We start from the raw sequence: 24,521 nt of genomic DNA on the forward strand, positions 1-24,521 counted from the left end.
CTTTCCCCCTTTCCTTCAGGATCTGCTCAGCTGACACACCTATTTCCTCTCAATGAGCAAGAAGTTTCTGGTCCAAGTTTGTTTACCACCAGGGTAAACTGTTGTCTCACTATATTGTTATCATAAGGCACCATGGGGGGCTCACTATATCCCCATGTATTCACAGGCCCTGAAACCAACACACATACCTTTTGTAGACAGTGTGCAGTGTGCTCCATGTTTTCTGTTAATTGAGCCTTAGCACTTCATACAACACACTAAATTCATGTTATTTTCTAGAAATAAGTTACACCGTTGGATCACCTAACTCTGTCTTCCCAAGTTCACCTTACTTTTCTTCTCTGGCCCTACTTTTCAACTACTAACATCCATGCCTTTTAATCTGTCCTTTTATTGAAAGTAATAAGTTAAGACATTCATCGTGAGGTGTGTGGTTCACCTTTTCCCTAAGGATCACCAGCATATACGTTGCGTGCTCACTGTGTTGAATACAGGGAATCATTTTGGGAACAGTAACATTCACGGATGTCCATTATCATTTGTCAGTCTTACGCTGTACCCTTGCCGTGCAGTATAACACTTTATAAGGAAGAGATGTTTAAAATCGATGTCTTCTTCAGAAAGCATCCGTCAGTTGTTGCTGAAGTTGAATCTGCTGCAGGTGCTAAGAATCTAGTTGATCTTCCTGTGAGTCTACACTTATGGTGGAACCTTGGCTACTGGTATCAACATTTTCGTAGGATTTTTGGTCTTTGGCAAAGTTGATGAAAACCTGAGTTTTTTCAAGGAAATGAAATACATTAGTGCCGGTTTACAAAAGAAGAAATAAAGTTTAATTATCCCCATTATCCCTGCCTCTTCCTCCTTCTCCCTTTGCCACCTCTTGCTCTCCTTCTTTCCCTGTCTCCTTTTCTTCCTTCATACATTTACACTCTAACAAATTACGAAAGCAAGATTTCATCAAGATATGATCACATGCTTAGGCATATCCTCTCTAGAAGTCCTCTATACAGTCAACCTCAACTGGACTTTAAAAATAATGCCCATTTCTGTGAATATGACTATATTTTTGTCATAGTCTAAATTTAAAGCTATTGCCACATATATGTAATCCATATGATTTGAATTGATATCTTTATCATGTATCAATGAGTCTGGTGCTCTATCAAATGTTTAAATAGAAATGTCAGGAGAGAATTCACTAATTTCAGGAAGTTGTGTGCTAAAATAAAATTTGTGTAGAAAACTCCCATCATGTTGAATTTGCCAATTTTACATATAAATGTGCCAATAAAATAGTCAATGCAGCCCTACTTACATGATTAAAATAGTTAAATGTATTAGTTCTAGATTTATCCCGATATCACCTAGAGTTTAATTTTCCAATGCATGATTCTCAATGTTGGTCACATAAGTCTAAGACTAACCTGTCAGTGTTGGCAAGGCCATACTTGTCTTAATTCCCTATAAAATATTAATCCATAAAGTATAGTACAATCCATTGACTTACTTCCAGACTCACTTCAAAGTTAAGCATAGCGCTTATTTTTGTAGGTCTTGTTGGTTGAGCTACATAAAACTTAGTACAAAGATGATGGATGACCAAGGAACAAGCTAGCATTCAGTGGAGAAATAATTAAGAGAAAGGGATTCTTCAATTGCTGTGTTAAGTGTGTGAATTTAATAAACCTAAGGTCTGTTCATTTTCTGTCACTCACCCATACACCCTAGTTCAAAACTGATCAATGAAAACCAAGAAGAAATTAGAGGAGGCATTAATAGCTAGTTATTTTGTAGGTGACAAGAGTGGATTCCTGCTTCCTATGTACATGTAAACAGTTATGGAAGAAGATGTCATATACAATGGAAAGAAATCCCTTCATGTCTCCACTAAAAATAGTTAATGTCTTCCATATCTTACTTTTTTTTAATGTCTCAAATGCAGTTAGAAATAAATTAGACTCTTCACTAAGGTTTTCAGGTGCAAGATCAGGTACTGATTTAATTAAAAGTAAATTAAATGCCATTAAAAAGAAATAAGCAGAATGCATAATAACTAATCTGTGGTACCTTGCAGTGGATCATGGCACCCATCTTACCTCCTCCAAAGTGGTCTGGCTCACGAGGAAATTTGTGATATTTAAAGCAGTCTTGTTGGTTTCCAGAAGGTCAAAGATGTTTGCGACCCCTCCTGCTGTGACTGGCACGTGGTACTCCAGCATGCTCAGGTGCTGATCCTGAGGGAACCAAAGAGGACAACTTGTTTTACAATAGCAAGGTAACATCAGACCTGATCAGATTTCACTTTCATGGAGATCTGGGGAAAATGTTGGAAGTTGTTCCACTGGGGGTGGGGTGGAGGTAGGGGTGGGGAGGAAGCCATGAAGTAAATAGAGGTCATATTTCTGAAACTAACAGCTTGTAGAGATGAGATGAAAATTTTTATGAACATCAGAGAGAAAACAAATTAAAAAGTTAATGAAGATTTTCAAAGCATCCTGGGCTCACGAGTTACATTCTCATCTAGAGAGAGAAAAATAACCCTATAGGATGCATCCCACACGTAAGTCTATGCTCAGCTTGTTGAAGAATTTTAGATTTGCTGTTACATTAGATAGGTCTAAAAATCCCAGAACTTGGCTGTTCAGTTGATGTGAGCTAAACATGCTAGATTTCAGTGTCTAGAAGAAGCCTTTTTGATGTTGCCTATTTCTCTTGATTCACCTTAAAAGGCTTTTCCATTTTCAAAGTTTTAACACTAGGATGATATACTCCATAATCTATTGCTACTGCCTTGGAATATGTCCAACTCCTGCTGTACAGAGTGGCTGTCATTTCCCATCTGGCTTTTAGTATTGGCTTGTTTGTTTTTCTGTAAGGCGTCTCTCCAACTTGACATTCTCCCTCTATTTGCAAGACTCACACTCCTGACTTGCTGTTTCTCTCTCCACATATGAATGAGTGCAGCAGCCTCCTTAGAAGCCTAGAAACTAGATATGCTGGTTTATTCTGGCAAAAGCAGCTATGGAATCTGTTCTGAGTACTAGTTAGATCAGATGTCTTTCTTCAGAATCTACTCCTGTTGTGTCTGGAGATCCTTTTGAGCCTTTTATTCGAGACTTCCTCTTTCTCCCCTTCTTGTCTGGAGCCTGGCCTCTTCATAAACTTGTACCTTCCTTTGTGTCTGTCTTTGTAATCTGGTCTTCTTGCACATTTAATTCTCAAGTGATCATTTCAGATATTTCCATCTATAGATCTAGACACTACTGCAGAGGTGTAAGGAATACTCTCTTTGGGAGAAATCGCCTTTATCATCAGCTCATTTCCTTCGGGTAGTTTTAGGTATGTGCCCAGGAGACACACCCAGGGGTGGGGGCATGGGTGTTCAGGCTCCACTCAGTAAATAAACATTTCAACCCAGCAGCTGACTGACTGAGTGAGACCAACATGGTTTATAGAGGAAAGATGTCCTTTAATTTTTAATTCTAATGATAAAACACGGGCTTTGACAAGAATCTAGAAAACTAATACTTCTAGAGAAATCATCCAAGGCTTGGGGAGACTGAGGCCAAAAATAGTTTATGACGATATAATAATTGTTTTTAAAATGTGTTCTTTTACTCTCTAATGCCACTTCACGTTAATTTCATGCCCTATAGCTTGGGAAGATAGCAGACATTTTCCACACCAGCTTTGTAAAGTTGATGTTTATTCATGCTTACAAATAAGAGAAACAGAGTTCAGAGCCTTTAAAGGTCTCCTTAGATAGCTCCTCTGCACGGCCAGACACAACCAACAACTTTCAAACTTCGTTTTATTATTTTACTCTTCACAATTATTTGTCATCCTCAATTTGTAGAAATTACCTGTCTATTAATAGTGTTAGACTGATATTTTTCTGACAACTCCATTAAGTAGGCGCTATATGACATTTATTTAAATGTGTATCCTTGTGTGTCCATCTGGTTGACTTTACTGGATAAGCAGACGGATACAAGCTCTATCATATTTGAGTCACTCTGGGATCTGAGGGTTGCTCAGGCCTATGAGAGTTTATTTTTCAAATGAAAGGAACAAAACAGATTTAAAAAAAAAAAAAAAAACCAAAAAGGTCTCTCAGCTGCAGGATTCTGAGCTCACTAATTTTTCTTCTCTAAGAAATGTTGTTGGTCATATAAGGCCTGCCATTCCTAGATTCCCTAATGTATGCATGTTGCTATTATTACACTGGAAGTGTATACAATGTGAAAACAAATCCAGGATAATCAGAAAGACTCTGCAAGGAAGAAACTAATATAACAAATGTGAAATAATCAATTGAAAACACTTACAAAGATATATAAAATAATCTGGGGTTATTACCACTTTGTATAAAGTTCAAATCCTGAACTAATGGATTAGGTTGAATCACAAAGCTGTGGCCCACTAGGAAAGAGTGAACACCCACTTTGTTATCACTGGAAAAGACAGCCAAGGTCAAAGGCAGAGCCACCACTTACTTTTAAGTATGTTTTTGGAAAGTGTAGCTGCATAAACTTCGTGAGGGTTTCCATGCTCACTTTATTATTTTTCAAGTGAACCTTGACAGTAAATCCACGTCCAAACCTAAAAGTGCAAAATACAGTATGAGTTACATTTTGCCAAAATAGCTCCCCTGGAATTCTAGATGATGAAATAGGTCCCAAGCCAACCATCATGGCCCCTTTTCTTATATAAAGGCTGTCATTTGGCCATAAAAGTTCAGGATGTGCTACAAACTGGAAATAGTTCAATGCCATGCTTTTTGTTGTTGTTGTTGTTGTTGATGATGATTTGTTCATTTCTACTACTGTACTGTGTCAGAATGTTTGCAAACATACAAATTTGGCTTTCTTGGACAATCAACAATTGGCAATAATAGATGTTAATTTCTGGAGTTAAGTTCTTACTAAATTAGAGCAAAGTCTTGAAAGGCAGCTTATTGGAGACTTGATGTCAACCATGAAGATTAGAGACACTGGGATTCCAACACTAAGTATGGTGTTAACATCCCAGTGTTAACCTCACTATGAGCAGAGCGCATAAACAGGTTATGATGCCCTACAAGCAACTCAAGGTCTCTGTCATAGTTTTGTCTTTATCTCAGATAACAATTTTGATAAGACAATTAAGTTGCTGTATGGGTAGGTATAGAGTATCATCCTGTAGTTTGGAGATTCACATAGATATGTATAAATGCACATACACTTGGGAGTATAAACTAATAATTTAATTCTAATGTGATGCTAATATGATATTTATGCATCTCTCCCCAATGCATTCTTGATTAAAAGGTTTTCAATGTGGTGAAAATGTTAAATAGCTTACAGAACACTTGTGCAAATGGCAAGCAAACGTGGTAGATTAAAAATCTATGCCTTCATGCACTTGTCAAGTCTAATTTGTTACTGGTACATTCTTGAGGCTACTTCCTGGGAGGATTTTGGTTGCAAATTATTTATTATTATGACAATTAGGCGCTTCAAACCTTCGAATACTTGGGGATTTTAACCAAAAAACACAATAAGCCCTTAATAAAATAAATTAAATTTAAAGTGTGTTAATGATTATTTCCAAAGAGCGGTATCTCTCTTCATCTCACTTTTTCTTTTCATTGCACAGTGGCTGCGGGGGTGCAGGAACTGTTGGAGCAATTCCCCTACACAGTGTATGAACAGCATATTTGTTGCTTACCTGCTTTTTATGTGTTGCAGAGACCCAATGCACTGGAACCTTCCGTTCACCATAATGGCCAGCCGGGTACAAAGAGCTTCACATTCTTCCATGCTGAAAGAAGAAACACGTTCCTATCAATATCCAGGGCACATAAAACTGGGTTGCAGCAGTTCATAAGCATATGTTTAATTAGTTCATTAGAGCACCGTAGCAATCCCCCTTGAGGGCTCTATTGAGATGGTTTTAGCTGTTAAAGGCTAGGTTCATAACCCAAACAAGAAATCTCTCTTGAGAAAGAGCAAAAAATAATCTTAAAATACTAATGAAACATATTCAGATGGGTGTATATGACTGTCCTTCCACACTTGAGGTCACCTGTCCTGTCCAGCACACCTCTGCTGTTGAATCCAATAGTCATTTCAAGCTCATTCATGCTTTGACTCAAGACCTACGTACATTTCCTATGAAGTGTTTCAAAAATGATGCAGAACACTTTTTATTCTATCTCATGTCCAGGTTGATTTTGTTTGGGGGTTTATAATCAGTTATAACTTGTACAAGCTCTCTCATTTTATGGACGATGGTACCCAGAGAGAGTGTCCCGGTTCTCACTCTGTTCACTCCATGCAGAAGTTTGTAGGAAGAGAAAGTTGATCTCTAGGATGACAGACTCAAAGCTGGGTACAAACAAGTCTCTTGATACTACAGAGATTTAATTCATTTCTGCTATGTGGTCACTATAATGAAATGTAAGCTCAATCCAAATCATAAGAAAAGGCCAATGTCCGAAGAGAGGCACAAATAAATACTTAGGAGACTAGGGGGTGCATACTGTGGATGGGAGACATGTGAGTGAGTCCTAGGGGGACAGGTGAAATGAGAACCTGCTGACGGTTTGTAGAGACTACTTCAAGAAGAAATCACACATGAAGAAATACATGGAGACAGAAAGCACAGTGTGTAGACATGGAGCCGAGAGTCATTTAGCATCGCTAGTAGGAGGGAGCATTAAGTGCGGGAAACACTAAGGATTCTGAAACTTTCTGAAAGGTGATAGTGAACAGTAGCTAAGAATAAGCAGGTCTTGAGAACTTCATGGCAAAAATGTCTGCTGAAACCCTGTGCCCTGTTGTCCCCTGGTATCCTCTCTCTGAAACCTCCATTCTTTACCTACTACCAACAAGCAATAAATACTCTAAACAGGCTGGTGAGAACGCTCAGTGGGTAAAGGCATTCGGCCACCTGAGTCTGATCTCTGGGCCCCACATGGTAGAAAGGAGAAAACTGACTTCCTCAAACTGACCTCTGACCCCTACATGCAAACGCAAATACGCTCACAGAAAGAGAGATACACACATACACACAAACTCACAGGAAGCACACACATATACATTCATAGACCTACACAATACACATACTCACACAGACACACACACACACACGTACACACTGTTAATAAAAATTAAAAACAAAATATTCCAGACAATGATGTGTTACCCAGGATTCCTCGGGACCTGGCTCAGTTTACCTGTGAGATGTGAGGATGACAGAGCATTTGTTCTGCACCTCTTCTGAAATGATCCTCCAGAGGTGTCGTTTTGACTTGGGATCCATCCCAGAGCTTGGCTCATCCTTAATAAAGAATTACCAGAAAATTTTTATCAAATTAATTACGTTTTGATGAGGTTCTTTATAAGAATCACTGCATTTCAACTCCCTGGGAACAGAAATCACTTTTTGAGGTCCCATGAGTAACGTGTTTTATACATAATAGGCTTTTTCTGCTTCTGTCAAAAGCTCAAAATTAAGTATTTTAAATTGTCAGTCTGTTTAAAGAAGTGTTTCAGGGAAGCTGACACAATGTTACTTCACATCCGTCTCTTATGTTTCCCTAAGAAAAAAATCTACTTCAATTACTGAGAAAGCAGAGTTTTTACATTTGATTCTACATTCCCACATAGAGAGTCGAAGCTCTGTCAACAAGATTGCCATCTTTCCCGGGAAAGCCGGATCGTGGCTGTGAGCGATAATGTGCCACGTGGAGCAGAAGAAAACACAACCTGACATTTCAGTGAATATGTTCCACATGTATTTTTAGTGTTTTGTTATTAATTGAAATTTAAGACTCTCTGGGAAAATAAAAATAAGATTTGTAGAAGTCTCCAATGTTGGGAAAAACAAAATCCGCCATACTCTTCAAAGTGAATGAGGCTTTGAAAGATTCAGACAGAGGGGTCCGGGACCCGCCGAACTTAGGAAATTAGTCTGAACAGGTGAGAGGGTGCGCCAGAGAACCTGACAGCTTCTGGAACAGGCAGAAGCACAGAGGCGCTGAGGCAGCACCCTGTGTGGGCCGGGTACAGCCGGCCACCTTCCGGACCGGAGGACAGGTGCCCACCCGGCTGGGGAGGCGGCCTAAGCCACAGCAGCAGCGGTCGCCATCTTGGTCCCGGGACTCCAAGGAACTTAGGAATTTAGTCTGCTTAGGTGAGAGTCTGTACCACCTGGGAACTGCCAAAGCAACACAGTGTCTGAGAAAGGTCCTGTTTTGGGCCTTCTTCTTCGGCCAGGAGGAGGTCCAAATACAAGATATCTGCGCACCTTCCCTGTAAGAGAGCTTGCCAGCAGAGAGTGCTCTGAGCACTGAAACTCAGAGGAGAGAATCTGTCTCCCAGGTCTGCTGATAGACGGTAACAGAATCACCAGAAGAACAATCTCTAAACAGAGTCAACTATAACTACTAACTCCAGAGATTACCAGATGGCGAAAGGTAAACGGAGGAATCTTACTAACAGGAACCAAGACCACTCACCATCACCAGAACCCAGCACACCCACTTCGCCCAGTCCAGGGAACCCCAACACACCTGAGAACCTAGACCTAGATTTAAAAGCATATCTCATGATGATGGTAGAGGACATCAAGAAGGACTTTAATAAATCACTTAAAGAAATACAGGAGAACACTGCTAAAGAGTTACAAGTCCTTAAAGAAAAACAGGAAAACACAATCAAACAGGTAGAAGTCCTTACAGAAAAAGAGGAAAAAACATACAAACAGGTGATGGAAATGAACAAAACCATACTAGACCTAAAAAGGGAAGTAGACACAATAAAGAAAACTCAAAGCGAGGCAACACTAGAGATAGAAACCCTAGGAAAGAAATCTGGAACCATAGATTTGAGCATCAGCAACAGAATACAAGAGATGGAAGAGAGAATCTCAGGTGCAGAAGATTCCATAGAGAACATCGGCACAACAATCAAAGAAAATGGAAAATGCAAAAAGATCCTAACTCAAAATATCCAGGAAATCCAGGACACAATAAGAAGACCAAACGTACGGATAATAGGAGTGGATGAGAATGAAGATTTTCAACTCAAAGGTCCAGCAAACATCTTCAACAAAATTATTGAAGAAAACTTCCCAAATCTAAAGAATGAGATGCATATGAACATACAAGAAGCCTACAGAACTCCAAATAGACTGGACCAGAAAAGAAATTCCTCCCGACACATAATAATCAGAACATCAAATGCACTAAATAAAGATAGAATACTAAAAGCAGTAAGGGAAAAAGGTCAAGTAACATATAAAGGCAAGCCTATCAGAATTACACCAGATTTTTCACCAGAGACTATGAAAGCCAGAAGAGCCTGGACAGATGTTATACAGACACTAAGAGAACACAAACTGCAGCCCAGGCTACTATACCCAGCCAAACTCTCAATTATCATAGAGGGAGAAACCAAAGTATTCCACGACAAAACCAAATTCACGCATTATCTCTCCACGAATCCAGCCCTTCAAAGGATAATAACAGAAAAAAACCAATACAAGAACGGGAACAACGCCCTAGAAAAAACAAGAAGGTAATCCCTCAACAAACCTAAAAGAAGACAGCCACAAGAACAGAATGCCACCTTTAACAACTAAAATAACAGGAAGCAACAATTACTTTTCCTTAATATCTCTTAACATCAATGGTCTCAACTCGCCAATAAAAAGACATAGACTAACAAACTGGCTACACAAACAAGACCCAACATTTTGCTGCTTACAGGAAACTCATCTCAGAGAAAAAGATAGACACTACCTCAGAATGAAAGGCTGGAAAACAATTTTCCAAGCAAATGGTATGAAGAAACAAGCAGGAGTAGCCATCCTAATATCTGATAAGATTGACTTCCAACCCAAAGTCATCAAAAAAGACAAGGAGGGACACTTCATTCTCATCAAAGGTAAAATCCTCCAAGAGGAACTCTCAATTCTGAATATCTATGCTCCAAATACAAGAGCAGCCACATTCACTAAAGGAACTTTAGTAAAGCTCAAAGCACACATTGCGCCTCACACAATAATAGTGGGAGACTTCAACACACCACTTTCACCAATGGACAGATCATGGAAACAGAAACTAAACAGGGACACACTGAAACTAACAGAAGTGATGAAACAAATGGATCTGACAGATATCTACAGAACATTTTATCCTAAAACAAAAGGATATACCTTCTTCTCAGCACCTCATGGTACCTTCTCCAAAATTGACCACATAATAGGTCACAAATCAGGCCTCAACAGATTCAAAAATATTGAAATTGTCCCATGTATCCTATCAGATCACCATGCACTAAGGCTGATCTTCAATAACAAAATAAATAACAGAAAGCCAACATTCACATGGAAACTGAACAACACTCTTCTCAATGATACCTTGGTCAAGGAAGGAATAAAGAAAGAAATTAAAGACTTTTTAGAGTTTAATGAAAATGAAGCCACAACGTACCCAAACCTTTGGGACACAATGAAAGCATTTCTAAGAGGGAAACTCATAGCTATGAGTGCCTTCAAGAAAAAACGGGAGAGAGCACATACTAGCAGCTTGACAACACATCTAAAAGCTCTAGAAAAAAAGGAAGCAAATTCACCCAAGAGGAGTAGACGGCAGGAAATAATCAAACTCAGGGGTGAAATCAACCAAGTGGAAACAAGAAGAACTATTCAAAGAATTAACCAAACGAGGAGTTGGTTCTTTGAGAAAATCAACAAGATAGATAAACCCTTAGCTAGACTCACTAAAGGGCACAGGGACAAAATCCTAATTAACAAAATCAGAAATGAAAAGGGAGACATAACAACAGATCCTGAAGAAATCCAAAACACCATCAGATCCTTCTACAAAAGGCTATACTCAACAAAACTGGAAAACCTGGACGAAATGGACAAATTTCTGGACAGATACCAGGTACCAAAGTTGAATCAGGATCAAGTTGACCTTCTAAACAGTCCCATATCCCCTAAAGAAATAGAAGCAGTTATTAATAGTCTCCCAGCCAAAAAAAGCCCAGGACCAGACGGGTTTAGTGCAGAGTTCTATCAGACCTTCAAAGAAGATCTAACTCCAGTTCTGCACAAACTTTTTCACAAGATAGAAGTAGAAGGTATTCTACCCAACTCATTTTATGAAGCCACTATTACTCTGATACCTAAACCACAGAAAGATCCAACAAAGATAGAGAACTTCAGACCAATTTCTCTTATGAACATCGATGCAAAAATTCTTAATAAAATTCTCGCTAACCGAATCCAAGAACACATTAAAGCAATCATCCATCCTGACCAAGTAGGTTTTATTCCAGGGATGCAGGGATGGTTTAATATACGAAAATCCATCAATGTAATCCATTATATAAACAAACTCAAAGACAAAAACCACATGATCATCTCGTTAGATGCAGAAAAAGCATTTGACAAGATCCAACACCCATTCATGATAAAAGTTCTGGAAAGATCAGGAATTCAAGGCCAATACCTAAACATGATAAAAGCAATCTACAGCAAACCAGTAGCCAACATCAAAGTAAATGGAGAGAAGCTGGAAGCAATCCCACTAAAATCAGGGACTAGACAAGGCTGCCCACTTTCTCCCTACCTTTTCAACATAGTACTTGAAGTATTAGCCAGAGCAATTCGACAACAAAAGGAGATCAAGGGGATACAAATTGGAAAAGAGGAAGTCAAAATATCACTTTTTGCAGATGATATGATAGTATATATAAGTGACCCTAAAAATTCCAACAGAGAACTCCTAAACCTGATAAACAGCTTCGGTGAAGTAGCTGGATATAAAATTAACTCAAACAAGTCAATGGCCTTTCTCTACACAAAGAATAAACAGGCTGAGAAAGAAATTAGGGAAACAACACCCTTCTCAATAGCCACAAATAATATAAAATATCTCGGCGTGACTCTAACGAAGGAAGTGAAAGATCTGTATGATAAAAACTTCAAGTCCCTGAAGAAAGAAATTAAAGAAGATCTCAGAAGATGGAAAGATCTCCCATGCTCATGGATTGGCAGGACCAACATTGTAAAAATGGCTATCTTGCCAAAAGCAATCTACAGATTCAATGCAATCCCCATTAAAATTCCAACTCAATTCTTCAACGAATTAGAAGGAGCAATTTGCAAATTCATCTGGAATAACAAAAAACCGAGGATAGCAAAAACTCTTCTCAAGGATAAAAGAACCTCTGGTGGAATCACCATGCCTGACCTAAAGCTTTACTACAGAGCAATTGTGATAAAAACTGCATGGTACTGGTATAGAGACAGACAAGTGGACCAATGGAATAGAATTGAAGACCCAGAAATGAACCCACACACCTATGGTCACTTGATCTTCGACAAGGGAGCCAAAACCATCCAGTGGAAGAAAGACAGCACTTTCAACAATTGGTGCTGGCACAACTGGTTGTTATCATGTAGAAGAATGCGAATCGATCCATACTTATCTCCTTGTACTAAGGTCAAATCTAAGTGGATCAAGGAACTTCACATAAAACCAGAGACACTGAAACTTATAGAGGAGAAAGTGGGGAAAAGCCTTGAAGATATGGGCACAGGGGAAAAATTCCTGAACAGAACAGCAATGGCTTGTGCTGTAAGATCGAGAATTGACAAATGGGACCTAATGAAACTCCAAAGTTTCTGCAAGGCAAAAGACACTGTCTATAAGACAAAAAGACCACCAACAGACTGGGAAAGGATCTTTACCTATCCTAAATCAGATAGGGGACTAATATCCAACATATATAAAGAACTCAAGAAGGAGGACCTCAGAAAATCAAATAACCCCCTTAAAAAATGGGGCTCAGAACTGAACAAAGAATTCTCACCTGAGGAATACCGAATGGCAGAGAAGCACCTGAAAAAATGTTCAACATCCTTAATCATCAGGGAAATGCAAATCAAAACAACCCTGAGATTCCACCTCACACCAGTGAGAATGGCTAAGATCAAAAATTCAGGTGACAGCAGATGCTGGCGAGGATGTGGAGAAAGAGGAACACTCCTCCATTGTTGGTGGGATTGCAGGCTTGTACAACCACTCTGGAAATCAGTCTGGCGGTTCCTCAGAAAATTGGACATAGTACTACTGGAGGATCCAGCAATACCTCTCCTGGGCATATATCCAGAAGAAGCCCCAACTGGTAAGAAGGACACATGCTCCACTATGTTCATAGCAGCCTTATTTATAATAGCCAGAAACTGGAAAGAACCCAGATGCCCCTCAACAGAGGAATGGATACAGAAAATGTGGTACATCTACACAATGGAGTACTACTCAGCTATTAAAAAGAATGAATTTATGAAATTCCTAGCCAAATGGATGGACCTGGAGAGCATCATCCTGAGTGAGGTAACACAATCACAAAGGAACTCACACAATATGTACTCACTGATAAGTGGATACTAGCCCAAAACCTAGGATACCCACGATATAAGATACAATTTCCTAAACACATGAAACTCAAGAAAAATGAAGACTGAAGTGTGGACACTATGCCCCTCCTTAGAAGTGGGAACAAAACACCCATGGAAGGAGTTACAGAAACAAAGTATGGAGCTGAGATGAAAGGATGGACCATGTAGAGACTGCCATATCCAGGGATCCACCCCATAATCAGCTTCCAAATGCTGACACCATTGCATACACTAGCAAGATTTTACTGAAAGGACCCAGATGTAGCTGTCTCTTGTGAGACTATGCCGGGGCCTAGCAAACACAGAAGTGGATGCTCACAGTCAGCTAATGGATGGATCACAGGGCTCCCAATGGAGGAGCTAGAGAAAGTACCCAAGGAGCTAAAGGGATCTTCAACCCTATAGGTGGAACAACATTATGAACTAACCAGTACCCCTGAGCTCTTGACTCTAGCTGCATATGTATCAAAAGATGGCCTAGTCGGCCATCACTGGAAAGAGAGGCCCATTGGACACGCAGACTTTGTGTGCCCCGGTACAGGGGAACGCCAGGGCCAAAGGGGGGGAGTGGGTGGGTAGGGGAGTGGGGGTGGGTGGGTAAGGGGGACTTTTGGTATAGCATTGGAAATGTAAATGAGCTAAATACCTAATAAAAGAAAAAAAAAAAAAAGATTCAGACAGAGGTATTTTTAAAAATCCAACGATAGATAATGGAAAGAAGCGATAGTGGATCCCAACAGGTGTTCAATAAAAACAAATTATAGGCTAAGATTAGAGGAAAAAACTAAAATGTATGTGCAATGGGAAGAGGGCGATCACTTTGCCTAATAGTGCTAATTTAAATAGAGCAGTGAGCGTTCCTTTGGGGAAATGATAAAGGAGATATTGTCATTGATTCTGCTTTTGCAGGAAATGGAGTCTGCAGTAAATACATAGAGGAGCAGGGCAGTGTCTTCCTCCTGTAGCCTGCATTTCCCTGACTCATTACAACACAGCATTTACATGGTGCTTTTACACGCAAACAGCTTTACAACTTTTATCTCACAGGGGTGCCCCAGGATTGTTCTGTTCCATTTAAAGAATGCTTACACAACAGGGTTCCATTATAAACATTGACAGGCAGCAATGTACTGCATTCTAAGCTTCCAGTAATTCTAGAAGGATGGTCAGTCTGGGCGGTTTAAATGGTTGGATCCACCGTGTGACTTAATCTCTGGAATAATGTGCTGATTTATAACTGCATTTTCCTGCATGCTGTTAAAGTTCTTTTAAAATTTAGAGATCCATGAATTGAAGGCAATCTTCCAAAATAAGACATGTGTATTTCTCTGAAATAAAGGCCCTGGTGCTTTGTTGGGCCCGGGGAGTAGAACACTCCATCACTAGTATGTGTCATTTGTATTTGCAGGTGAGCAATTAAATCTGCAGCTCTAAACAAAATATAAACATGGAGTGCATTTCTTGATCCTCTCCCAAGTTCATATAAAACGACACAGTGTATTTTTCATCACAGCACAAGCTGCATAACTCATATTTTTAAGCTACAAAGAAATATAATTTTAGTACAACACTTTGTTCTAAAATGTGCCTTTCTTCCTCAGCAAAAATTGGAAACTGCTAGTTCACTTGATCAGTACCTAACAGAAATATGATTTCATCAATAAGTGGGAATTAAATTTGAGCCTGCTCTCTGACTTATTTGAAACCCCTGAGCTGGTTGCTGCTATTTCGAATTCACATGCTGAGTGTTTTCTCTGAAGCCTCCCGAGCCATTGCTTCAGACACAAAGTGCTTCCCGAGGACACTGTCATGATCATAAATTATTTGCTAATACAAATTCTCCGAATGTGGTGGCAGTATACGTGCTCTGACAGTAACTGGCACACAGTGGGACCTCACTAGATGTTGACGGTGCTGCTGATGAGAACAATATACATGGCTGATGTGCTGCTCTAATTACACACTAGCAGCTTTGTTGATAATGCCTCTCTTACCAGCAGGAGGATGGACGGTTTCCCTATCAAGGCCAGGGCAGTGGACAGCTTCCTTTTTGTGCCGTAACTGCACATGGAGGTAGATCTGTCCTTGTAGGCCATCAAGTGAAGTCTCCTAAGGAGTTTATGAACAGTCTGTGGATAAGAGGAAGAGGAATTAGGCATCCGACCCTCGTTCAAACCCTTAAAGCACCAAATGGAACAAAACATGCCAGTGAATGGAAATGTTCCTCATGGAGAGCATAGGCCTAGAAGAGATGAAAATATTTAAATTCCACATAGATTTTATTTTCACCTTTAAAAGACCACTTAGAAAAATGAACACTTTATTTAAAGAGAGGAAAGCCATTTTTTGTGGGTACGTTTTCAAATGAGACTCCCCCTAAAATGTTTGTATATGCTTACAATTACAGATCGTACCTTATGCTATTACCAAGGGATTCTCCTACAAAGCTTAAAAGCTGACAAGAACTAAAGCAGAATTCAAAAGCAGGTTTCCCATTGGTGGCCATCTCAGAGTATCTTTCCATCTTACTGAGCCATGAGTTGTCAGAAAGACTTTCAGACTATTTAAAACTGACCTGCTATCAAAACTGTCATGCATTAGCAACCACAAGTTCTTGCAGTTATTTCTGTAATGAAGGAACCCTTGCAAATGATGAAATCCTGGTGGGATGCTCCCATCAGGTCTCCAGAGTTTGAAGAACAAAGAAATGTGCCCCAACACGTTAGTCATTCCATTACAAAAATAAATTGTTGCAGTGGTATAGAGAGTTGAAGAATAAAAGTAAAAATTAAGGTTGGTATTGTAACTTAGTGGTAGTATATATGCTTAGTATATGTGGAGCTCTGGGTTCAATCCCCTGCAATAATTAATAATAATAATAATAATAATGTAGAGAAAATAAAAAAGAAGAAATGGAATCTATTGCACTTGGGCATTATGCAGAGAATCATGTGAACCAATGTTTATTTGAAGAGAAAAAAAAAATGCACATCACCATTCAAGGTTCAACTTGGAGCGAATCACAGTGTGAATATTAACTTATTAAGGGAACTGAATAAACTCAGGCCAAGGAGCTCCTGAAGCCGAGCTTGCAGACAGATGCAGATATAGACTAGACCATCAAGCCAAGTTGGCTCACTGGTTAGAGGGACATTTTATGATTTCCCATGTGGCACGGCGGCTTTGCCAGGGCTCTCATGAGAGGAGGAACGGAGACAGCAGTGGTCTTTAAATTAAGCAGTCCTCTAAATATATACTTACGTCTTTGATGTCCTTCTCTGGAATCCCATGCACTCTGGCATAGAAATACAAGTGCTCTTCCACAGTTACTAGGTCATCTAAAGCGTCCTCCTGAGGGCAGTAGCCAACCAAAGAGCTGTGAGAATCCACATGTCCCAGGGATCTAAATGGGGAAGACCAGAACACAGGACGTTCTAAAAACAGGTCTCTAAGTATTGGGTTAGTGGCTTTGTTTTGTTTAAAATAGGCAGCAATTTTGATGAAAAGAGAAAAATAATCTATCAGGAACATAGTTGTGGATTTAAAAAACAAACAAACAAACAAACAAACAACCTCCAGTCACTTCAAATGACCCCTCCTTAGGCCAGGAAGATTTATAACACAATCAGGAAATTAGATAAAAGTCCATTTAAATTATGTTGTGCTCAATAAGTAGAAGTACTAGTTTGTACCCGCTCTTGTTTCTGATCAGAATGTTTCCACTGGAAGGAATTATGTCTCCAGTCAGCATCTTAAATATAGTGGTTTTCCCTGCTCCGTTCACACCAAGGAGGCCAAAACACTGGGATGGAGAGAGAGAGAGAAAAAAAAAAGATGTAAGCTACAGAAACATGTTAACATGTTGCTATTGTAACTTCTTCTTCCTCCCTGGGTGAGACACCCTCCCCGGAAGAATAAATCACTATAATTACTTCTGGATTGTGTACTGCTCTGCTGGCATTTGGTAAGACTTTCTCTTCTGAAACAAATGGGTGTTATGGGTTCTTTTCCCTTTAAGCATCGGAACATCTGTATGTACAGAGGGTCTGCTTCACATATGCTATAGTGCCCCTTTATGTGACATGATAAAGTACCCCTCAGGTAGGATGTGCTAGCTCCAAGAAGTAATTACAGTTATAGATTGCACATAATTTACACAAAGTCAAAACTTTACTGAAAAAGCCACTGATGCAATAATTTATGTCATTGAGTGAATTTGATGCACACGGTCTAGCTCTGCACAGAAAGCTAAAGGGAAACAGCAGCACCCAAATTCCTTTTCTTCTTCCAATGCGCCCTGAATCTTTTATCTGTGAAAACCATAAGAATAGAAGTCAATGCATGCTAGGACCCTCCCTCTGAAAATGGCTGTCCTTCTGGCAGACATTGAATGGGACTAGGAATGAGAGGTGCCACAATGCATCCTGAACAATCTTCCTGCTGACAGTACACCCCAGAGACAGTGACAGTGGGAATGGGTTCAGGATCTGCTGTGTGCTGAGAATAAACCCTCTCTAGAAACAGCAAAGATTCATATGGCAAACGTACAACACACCCTCCACAAATAAATACATACATACATACACACACACACACACACACACACACACACATCTAGACTATGAAAATATTCAGGGCTTGGGTTTTCTATTTCTAGATGACAAAATAAAACCATGGCCCCTACCTCTCCAGCAGGTATCCCCAGGCTGATGTTGTTGACAGCTATAATCTTCTTGTGGATCAGCTGGTAGGTCTTTGTGAGACGATGGAGCTGGACCAGGTCAAACTCAGCTGCACCACTCTCAACTCGAAATCTCTCAGCCCGCACATCTTCATCTTCATCTACTGTCTCCATGATAGGCGAAGATGTAAATTTCCTGAAGAAGAGCCTGAAAACCAGATTCTGAAATGACGTGACTCTGTCTGGACACTTCAATGCCCTCACTTCTCTGGAAGCATACTGCCTTCCTACTGTTAGGCTGTTCTTACGCTCGTTGTAGTGTCTGTCCTGTTTAAATGACGGATGTAGGCAGCAGTAGTCACGTTCTTCCCATAATCTCTACAATGCTGGCAAGTAGTGTTTACTTTCCCTGGATGAAATGTCTACAGATCCATTGTTCAGTCTTAGAATCCTAATTTCTAAATAAGGTGAGTGCCTGAAAACTAGTTTTGAATAGGGATTTCAGAATCATTAGTGGAACTCAGCACTTACGAGCCCAAGATCACCCATCCCTTATTACTGTACCAAGTGTCTTCTTCTTCTCCTCCTGCCTTCCTTCCCTCTTCTTATTCCCCTTTCTCCTCTTGCTCCTTTTCTTTCTTCCATCTCTTCTTCCTCTACTTGTGTATTGTGATAAATCTAAAATGAGGCATAACTACATTCTCTTTTCTCTCCTTATTTTTTCAAGGGGAGGGAGATAGAGCCCAGGATTGTACTGCTAACAATTAGCAGGTCTCTCTTTTTAAATAATTTATAATATGAATACCATTTATTCTGCATTCTATTTACAACTAATGTCTCATTTAAGATCCAGGGAATGATTTAGGGTTGTCAGCCTTGCAGAATCTCTAAGTCCCAGCCTCACCTCAGTCTTGCCCAACAAACACCAAATCAAAAGAAAGCAAAACCTTTTAAAGTTCTGCAAATCAGTTATTTCAGGTCTACCCTGAAAATCTCTGCTTCTTTTAAAAACAGTCCCAGGATTCCAAAACATGGTGTTTTCTTTGTATCTATTCTAGCTTAAAAGCCCATTCATGCAGTCAGTCTCCAAACACTGGAAATGCCTTAGTCATGGACCAGTTTCCTGACTCTCTAACTCTACTATAAGGTTCAGTTTTACCAACATTTCTTAGTCACCTCACACTGCCCCTATGTCTCTGACTCTTGCATCCTAGTCTGCACTGGTTCTACAAAAATGACACCTGCTAAGGTATCACGTGGTTGCACTATTCTCTGCTCGCTAAGCTTTAATAGACTGCCATTGGCTTGTTAAATAAGGTCTAAACCAGATCTCTTTCTTAAGTATTCAAGAGTCCCCATAACCTTCCAGTCACACTGTAAGCTGAGATAACTTGCTATTCATTACATTTATTCTATCTTCCAATCAAATAGTATAATTTTTAATTAAGTAGTCTATAACACTTTTCTCTTTCTTCATTCTTCCTTTTATTATTACTTAATTAAAATGTTTATTTTCAGTACGTAATGCAGGCTCATATTAAAGTTAAAATGGTACCAGAAAATAGGATGTCAAAAGTAAGCAGTCTTCAAGCAACACTTACAATAAAGATAATCTATTATAAAGAGGGTACATTTCTTCTTACCTCTCATGGTCATACATAATACTCATCTTAACCTTTCGCTTTTATTTAATAACTGTTAGAACAAATAATACATAGATATGGATCATTCTCTCTCTGTGTGTGCATGCTTTATATTTAAGTACGTATTCAAATACATGTGCAAGAATACTTGACCATGAAGACACTCATGCAGAAAAGGATGTTGGGTGTCTGCTCCATCACTCTCTATCTTATTCCTTTGATACAGAGTCTATCATTGCACCTAGGGCTTGCAGTTTTGGTTATATTAGCTGTGGTTACAGGCCTTTGCCTGGACTTTGCAGGCTGGCCGTGAGCATCTGAATTCAGGTTCTCATGCTTACAAAGCCAGTGTTCTCTGCTGAGTCGCATTCCTCACTCCTCGATCATGCCTTCTGATGGCTAACTAGTGTTAAACTTATGAATATAGATGTATATATTAAGCAATCCCTAAGTAAAGGTACACTGCTTGTTCCCACCCTTTTGCTATTAGGAATGGCCAGTGTGGTGATGTAACACTATACAAGTGTACAGAAGTTTACGCTGTTATCATTAGCAATGCTTCCTAGGAAGATAGCAATAGTTAGGGCTAAATATACTTGGCTGTGTCTGTCTTTCCATTTTTGATGCTCTCATTGCTTCATCCCAGTCATCTCCTCCCAGACTCGCTGCTTATACTACACACTCGAAGGTCTTTCTCACTTCTGCATGTATCATCTTCCTCAACTCACTGACTCTCTTTTAGGGTGACAACTGAGCTTACTTAATTTTGTCTCTTACAACAACACATTATGCATGAGGTTTGTCAGTGTTGTCACCAAGAACACATAGAAAGGCTGGACAACTATTTCTTAGACTTAAATGAATGATAACTTATGCTAGCATGTTTTAAGAGGCTCTAAGGTAGGCTTTGAGGTGTTACTAGAGGAAACACCAAGATTATTGCTCGTCCAGCATTTTCCTGGAGGGGAAATTCTGTTCTCATCTGGCTTACCTGAGCTTCTTTATCAGCCACTCATTGATGAGGAGTCGCAACAAGAAAAACATGGTGCCCTGAGAAACCAAGGCCACAAACATTGCCCCCAGCTTATCCATCTCAAAGGTCTCGCTTGGATATTCCACACCGTAGGCTTTTAAGAAATCCAAGACTGCCTGTTGCTGAGAAAGTTCAATCAAACCGTAGCCAAAACAGAATTGGGGGAAGATCAGGAAAATCCGCTTGAGAGTTTCAGAAATAAGTTCTAGCGTCTGAAACAAGAGAAAGAACCAAATGCAGTTTTAGGATTCCAACTAATTGACAAGGCATTTAAAACTGGGTGAAGACAGATGGCGACGCCTATGCAGCTCAGCAAGTAGTTCACATGTATATTGCAATATCATAATGTATCTGCTACCTAAATGACAGTATGACAGAGTTTATCATCAAAATGCAAGTAAAAAGAATGTTTTTCTCAAAGTAGCCCAAGGTATCAGGTCCAATTCTGGAGACAAAAATCCCTTCTAGACCGAGTTCAGATCCAGCGGGAGAGGTAAACCTGGCTAGGATGTTGGGATTCAAAGCAGTATCAGGGGGTTCCTGAGAGAGGGCTCGGGGAAATCTTTGACCTTAGGGAATCTCAACCAGGGACAGAAAGAGCTTGTGAAATGAGATGCAAGGAGAGACAACAGATATCAAAGAAGCAGAAACGGCTCATTCTCGCATTATTCACGCGTAGGCCAATGACTTCCTCCTTACCCTTTTCCTTCTCCTCAAGTGGCCTTGCCTGTCCCTCACCTCACTTCATTTCCCCTCTATTCTTTTGCACTCAATTGCCTGGGACCGTTAAAGCTTCTCTTTCACTGATCATAATTGTTAGCTCTGAATGGCGAGTGATGCTTACAATGAAGTAGATTCCAATACATGATTGAAAGGCATTTTTTTTTCTTTATGAGTGTTCAAATGAATCCTAACCCACAGCCACATATACAATCCAATCTTGCCACCACTGCACCTTAGGGATTTATTAATGAGTAGAATGTTTAGCTGGCCAGTAGGTGCCATACAATCTATCTGATTTTGTATCTACCACTTTACTCAAGACCTAGCAAAAATCAGTATTATTAGCATTCAGTAAATACAATAATAAACATTAACCTATATGGAGCTTAATTTTTTTAAAGCTATACTTTCTCTTTTCCTAAATTGAATAAAATCAAATGATAGTTTTTCCTATTTAAATACAGAATAAAGGAAACCTTTCCACATGGGCCACGTGAAGGTTTCTGGTTTGTTCACTGAGGTTTATGTAACGAATAAGACACCTTACCGGGTCATTAGGCTTTTCCTTGGAAAGGAAGTATACCACCGACAGGGAAACGATGGAATTGATACCAAAGAACAGGTTGACACACACATAAGTGATGAAGGCCATTCCTGTTTCGTGGAAGAGGCCAGCCAGCAGGTACATCCAAGAAAATGTTGCATAGCTGTAGGACAATAATACTAAAAATTAAAATTACGCCTTAGTTATTCTAGTCTACAAAACAATAAAATCAAGCTTGGATGGGTTTCCCAGGGAACAGTAAACATGAGAGGAGAGTGGCCAAGCCCTGAAGCTAGGTCTATATTTCATTCCTCATTTTGACAAAAGACCCTCAAAGGATGTCTTTAAAATGACAACAAGAAGCCTCTCTTTTAAAGAACCCATATAGTTTCTCTGTCCTAACTACAGATCCATTCCCACCAGGGTATGGTGTTATTCTGTCCAGGCAAGACTTCTGCTGCTCAGAAATAGGAGTTCAAACTGGATAAATCTGATCATTTAAAACTGAGGAAAGATAATTACATTGTTGTAGGTAGCTAACAAGGTCTGGTTAAAAGATGGGTGGCCTAGGTTAGGCAAAGATGAGCAACTTCAGTTTAAATAGATCTAAAAACAGAAAGGCCCTCTGGTTGTCTCAGTTTTTAAACAATTGATTTTACCCATGCCTTTGTAATAGAATCAAGTTTTACACTGAATGTCAATTACATCATGCAACCTGTATTATTCTAACATAAAACAACAGTATTTATGCCCTTACCTATCATGAACAGATAAATAAAAATAGACACAAATTTACATGTACCTTCTAAAGCCATACATAGTCATGTACTTTGTAAATACACATACCCACACATACCCATCATTTTCTGGTCATTCTAAAATATTTATTTTACATACTTTAGATTATTTGTATAAATTGGTACAATGCATGATACCCAGTAAGTGCCTGTTCGTGATAACAACATTAATTTTCAGAAGTATGGTACTTACAGGCTGTAGACTAGCAAGAAATACATTAGTCATCACTCATGTTAAATGACCCCAAGACAATTGGAAATTAACTAACAAGACTAAGGTCCTATTTTGTCTAGGAATGCTTAATTTTGTTAATTCTTTTCTCGTTGCTTAATCAGCAGCTTACCCAAACAGCAAAAGTAGGAGGGATACAGCGCCTAGATTGTTTCCACTGTAGAAGGCAGGAAGCTTGAAAATTGCGATGACACCAATTGAAAATGCTACAGGAACCAAATAGAAGACCTATGGATATAGACAAAACAATGTTTAGTATATGGTGAACAGTCTTTTAAAATCAATAACCCACCTTATTTAACTCTGCAATAAGTCGACCTAGAAAAATTCTGAGGGAATGAATTTTTATTTATCTTCCTGTTGCTTGTAACATTCAGCTCATTTTACATTGATCTCACTTTAGAATTTGTCTTCCCTACTATGAGGTCAAGGCAATTTTAATCTATATAGATACACAAGAAATCCCTGGTGTTCCTGCCTCAAGGCTTAAGACTTGGGATCATTCAGCGACAGGGGTTCTGGGAGAAAGATAAGAAAGCCAGGTTTCTTGGTATTAGAGTCAGTCCTCAAAGTATTGATTTAATTTTGGATGCAGCTACTCTCTCACATGGCTGCTTTCTGAGACTTGGTTATCAGTGTTAGGCATTTCGTGCAAAGCATCAGGGCAACAGTTCTCACATGTTCTTGAAATCACAGTTATCTGAACAAAAACCTCAGTATTCTGGTCACAAGCAAAAATATTAGAAGCTTAAGAGTTTGCCGCAAAACGCACGCAGCGAAGGTGGAGGTGGTCGAGGGAATCTTGTGAGTGGCACCCAAGCACCAGTAGTCCTGATAACAGGATCTCAGTACTGAGTAGACCTTCACAGAAGAACACACTGAAGCTCCCTTAGCGTTTAAGCTCCTGTGAAGTACAGAGCGGTCATTAGCATTCTTTTCGACTTGGCTTCTACAACGGGCACATTTCAGACCTCACTGGATGCATTAGCAAAATGGATCTGTGGTTAATTACTCTCCAACTCTTCAAGCCAATGATCTTGACAACAACTCAGACAGTCGCTGCAATAACGGGCAAGTGCGTACTCATCTGGGCTCTTGGCCAATGCTGGTACATTTGGAGGCAAGAACGATCATCTGAACTTGGGGACCACTTTACATAACAGAGAGCACTGTCAATGAAACACATCCCTCCTTGTCCCTGCTAATCTTCTCTAGTGTGCCATTCAGCAGGAGCTACTACTTTAAATTTTTCACTATTAGTTGATTAAATTTTTATAAGCTTGATTATCTGGCACTATGGGGTAATGTTTTTAAGCTTCTATTTTGCTACAGTAGTGGTTCTCAGACTTCAATGTGTTTAAAAGTCACCTGGGGGATCTTGTTTGAAATGCATACTTTCGACAC

The 24,521-nt window shown here is 39.5% G+C and overlaps 1 protein-coding gene across 1 annotated transcript in view; it reads right to left on the reverse strand.

Annotated features, from left to right (window-relative positions):
- Positions 1-457: 457 nt before the first annotated feature.
- Positions 458-24,521, reverse strand: part of Abca12 (ATP-binding cassette, sub-family A (ABC1), member 12) — a 171,821-nt gene continuing 147,757 nt past the window's right edge. The window contains exons 42-53 of the mRNA NM_175210.3: positions 23,230-23,345; positions 22,092-22,251; positions 20,780-21,033; positions 18,149-18,353; positions 17,157-17,266; positions 16,726-16,867; positions 15,459-15,593; positions 7,223-7,326; positions 5,713-5,805; positions 4,500-4,605; positions 2,100-2,237; positions 458-772 (exon numbers count right to left, since the gene is read on the reverse strand). Of these exons, the coding sequence (NP_780419.2) occupies positions 665-772; positions 2,100-2,237; positions 4,500-4,605; positions 5,713-5,805; positions 7,223-7,326; positions 15,459-15,593; positions 16,726-16,867; positions 17,157-17,266; positions 18,149-18,353; positions 20,780-21,033; positions 22,092-22,251; positions 23,230-23,345 (1,671 nt within the window). The 3' untranslated portion in view covers positions 458-664. The remainder of the gene's footprint in view (positions 773-2,099; positions 2,238-4,499; positions 4,606-5,712; positions 5,806-7,222; positions 7,327-15,458; positions 15,594-16,725; positions 16,868-17,156; positions 17,267-18,148; positions 18,354-20,779; positions 21,034-22,091; positions 22,252-23,229; positions 23,346-24,521) is intronic.

The sequence above is a fragment of the Mus musculus genome, chromosome 1 (genome assembly GCF_000001635.26).
Source record: "Mus musculus strain C57BL/6J chromosome 1, GRCm38.p6 C57BL/6J".
NCBI lineage: Eukaryota > Metazoa > Chordata > Mammalia > Rodentia > Muridae > Mus > Mus musculus.